The sequence below is a fragment of the Drosophila grimshawi genome, unplaced genomic scaffold, assembly GCF_018153295.1.
Source record: "Drosophila grimshawi isolate 15287-2541.00 unplaced genomic scaffold, ASM1815329v1 contig_1377, whole genome shotgun sequence".
Classification (NCBI taxonomy): domain Eukaryota; kingdom Metazoa; phylum Arthropoda; class Insecta; order Diptera; family Drosophilidae; genus Drosophila; species Drosophila grimshawi.
This window is the reverse complement of record NW_025062900.1, coordinates 7,806,075-7,812,941: the sequence shown is the minus strand read 5'-3', so window position 1 is coordinate 7,812,941 and position 6,867 is coordinate 7,806,075. Positions and strand designations below refer to the sequence as shown.

The following is a 6,867-nucleotide window of genomic DNA, read 5'->3' as shown; positions in this document are numbered from 1 at the left end:
CTGAAAATATAATTATCTTAAGAATTCGCTCGTTGTTCAAATAAAATATTGTTATCAAAACCAAATTTTTATTCTGCAAGAGACATTCTAAAACAGTTTACGATATATACATTTGATCTGCAGGCAGATACAAACATGAAGATAAGTCTAACAAACGAAATGTCCGAAGGTCAATGCCATTAGTCGTATTTTATGTAGTTTGAGCAAAAATAATGTTAAAGATTGTTATACAATACAACATCATTAAAGATAATTGAAACTGAGATGAATACGTTTGCGACGTTTCTGCGACCTTAATATGCTCTTTTATCCTTTTGGGAATCGAAGTATAAATATTGTAAATTTATATGCCGCATAGTAAAAGGACTGCAAGTGAAAGTGTGCCACGGCTGCGGCGCCATCCGGTCAGGAGGACCAAGTACTGTTCCAGTGTGTTATTTTTGGCATCCATTTATGTGTAACGCTCTCCAGAGTTTGCTCCCAGGAAAATTCGTTTAAAATTATTATTATTTTTATTATGTGGGTCAGCAGCATTGAAAACTTTTGGCTGCCTTAAGTAAGATGCAACGCATTTATTGGCGCTATTTTACATTCACCATAAGCCATAAGTGTCAAAGGCACAAAATCTGGCATTTGCCACACCCACAGCCACACGCAGCACACAAACTTACTTAAAATGCAACGTTCACAACTTTAATACAGCTTAATCCTTCTGTGGTCTGTATGTGTGTGTGTGTGTGTATTGTAACTTACGAATTATGGCGTTAATACCATTGTGTGCTTATGAACAAGGCAGCGTAGCTCTTGTGGGTGGGTATGTGTGCTTCTGTGTGAGCTCTTGTTACTTTAGTAAGTTGACTTTAGGGATCATCATTAGAGAAAATAGCGTATGTGCAGCGCATCGTCCTTTGCGCTTTGAGCCTCTTATGTTAAACACTTGGCTACATCAGGAATTACAATGCTGTAAAAAATCACAATTTTAAATTAATATATAGTTTTCAATTATCTGATGTTTTTACTTAATACACTTGCAATCATTATTGAAATAAATATTTATAATCATTTCATGTTATTATATTATCCAAAAAAATGAAGTATAAAAATGGCTTAGTTTGTTGAATTATTGAATATCTTTATTTGTGATTCATTTAAACTGACGAGCAACACAATGAAAATTGTGCAGAATGGACAGTGAAATATTAAACCACTCTGGCAATAATCTTATCAAAACGTTACGACGACTCTTTACATAAAATACAAACGGTAACGGAGCTTGGTGCAGACAGGAAATAATTAGAAAAATCAGTAGACAAGGAACCGCAGTGAGTTCCACTAGACAGATACACAGCATGCCGTGGAATCAGTGGCAGTGGCAGATAGATACAGATATACGTTAGCATCCCGTACTGGTCTTACTCATGCGAAAGGTACATACACGTACACGGCCCGATTGTGGAATACTAAAACCGGAATTCGCAAAATGTCACGTATGACATTCGTTGGCAAGTAAGACTGAAATTTACCACTAAATGACGCTCTAGCTTGCAACCCAGCTAAGGTGTAGCGCGGGGCAGACAAGTTAGATGAAATTATGGTGAAGTTTGCTGCAAGCAGAGCCAAAAGGAATATATGTGTAGACAGAGAGCATCAAGTGCAAATGATTGCCTAAGCGAGCTGAGAAAGTTCGGCCAGCAAAATACTCTATGTTCACTTGCAGAAATTTTAAATTTAGTATCTATCTTTCATAAGGAATTTCTGCTAGCGAAGTTTACTTATGGGCAGACCCATAGGGTTGTTCATTCGGCCCGTTACAGATATTGGCTTATGTTCAAATACATTATTTAATCCATACAAATGCACAGCAGGAGTAACATTTTCAAGAAATTCCAAAGCAATATAAACTATTGAACTATTGTTCTTACAAATATGTAGTTATACTCGGGCATCCAAATACTCTCAAATTTACGATTGGTTTGCATACAACAAATTTATAACTAGTCTATAGTATAACTAGACAAAAGCATAAGGGCTGCTTGGGTCTGTGGATGTGATCATGGTGTATCCAGGCCAGGAATTGGCATTGTAGCTTAATGCGCCATAATTGAAGCGTTGCGGAGTTTGATTTGCAATTGCCGCTTGCCCATTGTAAACGCCCATGTTATTGGTCATGCTACCGAATGGCCAGCAGCTGCTGTGCAACTGCCGCAGCTGCTGCAAATGCTGAGTCTGCAATTCTTGCTGTTGCATTAGTTGTTGCAGTAACTGTTGCAGTTGCTGTTGCAGTCGATGTTGCTTTTGCAGTTGCTGTTCCATTATCGGCGACTGCGATTTCTTCTGAGACCGAGACAGCTGTTCCGAAGAGTGTTGCTTTGCCTGCTGTCGCTTGGTAGTCGACTTTCCACAGGACTTCAGGGGTGTGGCTGGCAAGGATTTGTATCGTTGCTGGTCAGGTGCAGGTGACTGCATGGGTACCCCATCAACTAGAACCGGATACTTCTTGCCCTTAAAGACGAGGCAGTGGTTCTTGCTGTAGTTGATAGCTATGCCGTCAGCTGCGGCTTGACTAAAGAACTGATTTTGACAACAACTATGGTTTTTAGACATGACAATTTAGTAATGTTTTCCAATTGATTTCGCATCCAAATGTTCAACAACTGGGAGATATTTTTTAATCGTAAAAGCAAAGTAACAAAATAATATGCCAAATTCAATTAAAGTGCCCTTTGCATGTTTCAAGTTGACAAATGGTTGGCGTAAATAAAGCGAATCAAAGGCAAGGAAATGATTATACTCACCACCCACATACAATTCCATTATGCTTAAATTTACACACAGAGTACAAGTACTCATTAATTTGTAGTATGCAGCATGTAAAATTGTCAAGAGCTTCTGTCAGCCAGAGACAGACAGGCCCTTTGTTTAGCAAAATCCTTATCAGCACGTACACTCGAAGGCTCTGAAGCATTGATTGCAATATGTGTAGCAAACAGCTCAGCGCTTAGGCCTTTTAATTAAAATATTGCTAAGCTCAAGATGGCAGTAGGAGCCAGACGTTCAGTTGGTTGTATCAAATTTGTAATGAAGTTCACATGCGGATGGGGTGACTGAATAAGGGAAGGCCAGAATATTGTATGACATGAACTTAAGCTTTCTCAATTAAATAAAAGAAAGAAATATGAACAACTTCGTGTGAATTTTAAAGTATAAAATTATTATCGTAAATAATTTATCTTTTTATAATACACCATGTAAAATTCTTAAGTTTTCTTGTGCTAACGAAAAACATGATTTTAGTTGACATTGATTTTAGTTTGTTAGTATTCAAATTAAATTAACAAAATTAAATTGACAAAATGTGCATAATGCTTCATCCAATGGAATTTGCTAAAAGCAGACATATAAAAAGCCCCACTCCAGCAAATTCTGAAACTAAAGAATATTATTTATGAAGATAATGTAATAAGTCCTTTAACATTGGTCCAACAGATAATCTGCAACGAGAGATAGTTCGACTAACGGTTTCATATATATATGTCGAAGAAATGTATTTAAAAAAACGGTTAACTTAATATGTATAAAATTTCAGTTTCCTGTTCATAATGGAGCAGCAGGTCTGGAATTTTTCTTTTGAATTAAATCATTTGAATATTTCTTCCTTTAGTTAATTGTAAATTTTGGAACGCGCAGGTTCGCTTTTTATTGTCAAATTCCAGGGGAATCAAATAAAACTTCAGAATAAAACTTACTGTAATACAAAAATATTTTCGGCATAACAATTATTTTAAAAATCTGGTGCTATTTGGTCAACCTATCCCTCCGCAGATTGTAAGTATTTAATAAATAAATAATCGAAATAAAAGGCATTTGTTAGCTGCCGCAATCAATTGCAGAACGGTGAATCTTTTAACAAGAAAACATGTTTATGGATGATGAAGGTCAACCCTTTAATCCGTTTAGCGTTGGTCCGTCCGTAAATAACAAGCCCTATGAGTATGAGATACCAAGCAGTCCGACATATCCGCCACCTGTATTCGCTACTTGGCCGCCGCCAAAGGAGCTTGCCAACAGATCGATTTCGCAAGGAACGTTGACCAAGAAGGAGGCATCTGAAATGAAGCTTGTCAGATCTCAAAGAGGCGAAGTTGCCCTCTCGAAAGCCATAAATGAAGAGATGGCCGCTGCAAAGCAACTGGCAGCAGATGAGCGGCGCATTTATGCGGGTCGCGAGCCCAAAGCCCATTTGTCAGAGGCTCGGTGTAGGGACAACAAGTCACACGATTCAGTGACTACATTATTGCCCGTCAGGGATCACCGATCGAAATCAAGCTTAATGTCCCAAGTGGATGGCGTTTCAACTGCCGCTTCCAGGAAGAGTGTTCATTCTGCTGTCGGCCCTAAAATGGCCTCCAATATCAGCGTGCATTCACTTGCCAGTGCGCAGCGCATGGAATCCAATATCACGCTGAAGCAGACCAAAGGAACCACAGACACAACTAAAAGCGGGCACACAGAGGCAGACCATGTCTCAAGAGCAGGCGCAGGAGCCCACCAGGTGAACAGATACTCTCGGGCCTCATTGAAATCTCAGACGGTGGCGCAACAGGAGGACAATGTATCCCGGGCGAGTGTTCATCAGGCCAATAAGGCATCGATTAAGTCGGAGTCAAGTGACCTGCAGGCAAATAAAACTTCTCGCATATCTATCAAGTCCATAGACAGTGCCAATCAAGCAGACAAAATTTCACGCATTTCGATAAGGTCACAAACAGGAGATAATGTGCCGCGCACAAATATTAAGAAGAATAATGCCGTAGAATCGATGAAAAGAGCATCGCTGAAGGAGTTAGCCGAATCAGTTAAAAAGGAACTAGAACTCTCGATGCAGACAACCAAATCGCTGGCCGAGAAGGCGGCACTTCTAAGCGATCGCCTGAAGGCTGGCAATGAGTTCAAACACAACCGTTTCAATTCCCTGGATCGCGGCATGTATACAACTACTGAACCTCTGAAGAGATGCCGAGAAGATCGCATGGCTTTTTGGTTTAAGGACGCCGTTATTTCATAAACATCGCTGATGCTCAACGAACTGACTACATTTTTCATTTGAAACATTTCAGTTTTAACTAAGAAAGCAAACAAATGCAATTTACCATGACCAAATACATTTACCCTACTCTTTCGAATACACAAAAAAAATATTCAACATGATTTGCGGTTGAACATTTTGCTGACATTTTGTATCATTAATTTAAATGTGCTACATTTTGTGGTCGGTTGCGGATTGGCCAGCGCATTGGGCACAGCGTGTTGGCTTATAAAATATGCAAAAACATTTGTTTAATTTGTACCGAAACTCACTAAAAATCAGCAAAAAGACAAGTGTAGGGTCAGCAAATGTGTGATATGCCAACGGAACTTGTCGAATGTAAAAACACTTCTCAACTATCTATTGTGGAGTGTATGCCAGAGATCATCAGATAATAGTCGGTTAAATTTGCTATCAATGTTAGTTTAGAATATTCAAAGGTTTTTCTACAAGTTATGCTCAGCAAAGTTAGTTAAGTTCTTCCCTTGATATAGTGTAGTAGTACACTACACTACTTTTAAAATTAATTATTAGCTTTAAATATTTTACATAGAAATACATGTTTGTAGCTTTAAAAAAAAAAATGCGTAGCTTTTATTAAACTTCCATAACTCTTTGGAAGTGAGGGTATATGAAAAATAATTGCAGAGCTTTTGACGGGGAAAACTTTAGCTAACCGGGGCAACATTGTTGACCATGTTGTTTGGAACGTTGTGGTTAATTTTATTTATGGCAGCGCAACATGCTAATTGCAGCAACAACAAATTGGCGGCTGGTTGCCTAATCAGGGTCAGGTTGGCGGACTCGCTTCAGTGGATAGTATGCGAGTTATTAGAACGCAACATTGCGCTGGGGAGTGGCAATTATAACAAATTGCATGTCAATTTGAAAGCCATTGCGCCAACTCCCTTCACTCCGCAGTCCCTCGTAAGTATGCCACATTAAATAAGTGGAGGCCTCAAAGTATACAGATGTTTGTAGTATACATATATACATACATCTCATATATTTATATGCAAATGCAAACATTTTTGTGCTTACTAGTGGTACAATAAAGGAAACAACTGCAATAATGGCAACGGGCGCATAAAGTACCAGAAATAAAAGCAACTGTGCAAAAGTGTAAAAACCAGCAACAATACAACCAACAACAACAACAAAGTCATCGAAATGAAACAATCGCAGCGCGCGGCATGCAACAGAACAGAGAAAAATATATTTAATACGAAAAGTTTTGCAATAACGGAAATGAAATGGAAATGGACGCGCGCCAATAGACATAAATGTGTGCGAGGTGCCGCAGCCGACAGGATACAAATAGGACACGGTAGTAGCCAAGCACCATCAACAATAACAACACCAAAAATATCTCAATGCATTCCCTGTAAAACAAAAGGCCCTCCGAATACAAACAACAAGCAAACTCGAAAGTAAAAACTAACAACAATATCCGGCAAAAACGATTGCACAAAATCAAAGTGGCAGCATCCCAACTACTGCATAGGATTGGGCACGATTGGGCACCAACAATATTTAAAATTCAAAATATGCAATGCTGCTTTAATACCAATATATTAGTTTAGTGTTTATAAAAAATAACTTGAGTTTTATGAAACCTGTCATTCAATTAAAAGAAAAAAACAAAAGTTAAAAAGAAATCCAACACGTCAAATAACAATATTTAAATGGACTTTCCATAAAATTGTCAACTCGAGATGCTGTTCTGTCAATTTATTAACTAAAAGAATAAGAAAAGGGAAAATATTAAGTTGATTTACATA

At 38.3% G+C, this 6,867-nt stretch overlaps 1 protein-coding gene across 1 annotated transcript; it reads left to right on the top strand.

Moving 5' to 3' along the window:
• The first annotated feature begins 3,698 nt into the window (after window positions 1-3,698).
• On the top strand, window positions 3,699-5,253 carry LOC6561546. Its single transcript, XM_001988779.3, has 2 exons — window positions 3,699-3,825; window positions 3,891-5,253. The coding sequence occupies exon 2, from the start codon at window positions 3,917-3,919 to the stop codon at window positions 5,063-5,065; it is 1,149 nt and encodes a 382-aa protein (XP_001988815.1). The 5' UTR covers window positions 3,699-3,825; window positions 3,891-3,916; the 3' UTR covers window positions 5,066-5,253.
• Window positions 5,254-6,867: the final 1,614 nt, after the last annotated feature.

Coding starts and splice junctions, on each gene's coding strand:
- LOC6561546 (XM_001988779.3), top strand. CDS start 3,917: ATGTTTATGGATGATGAAGGTCAACCCTTTAATCCGTTTAGCGTTGGT.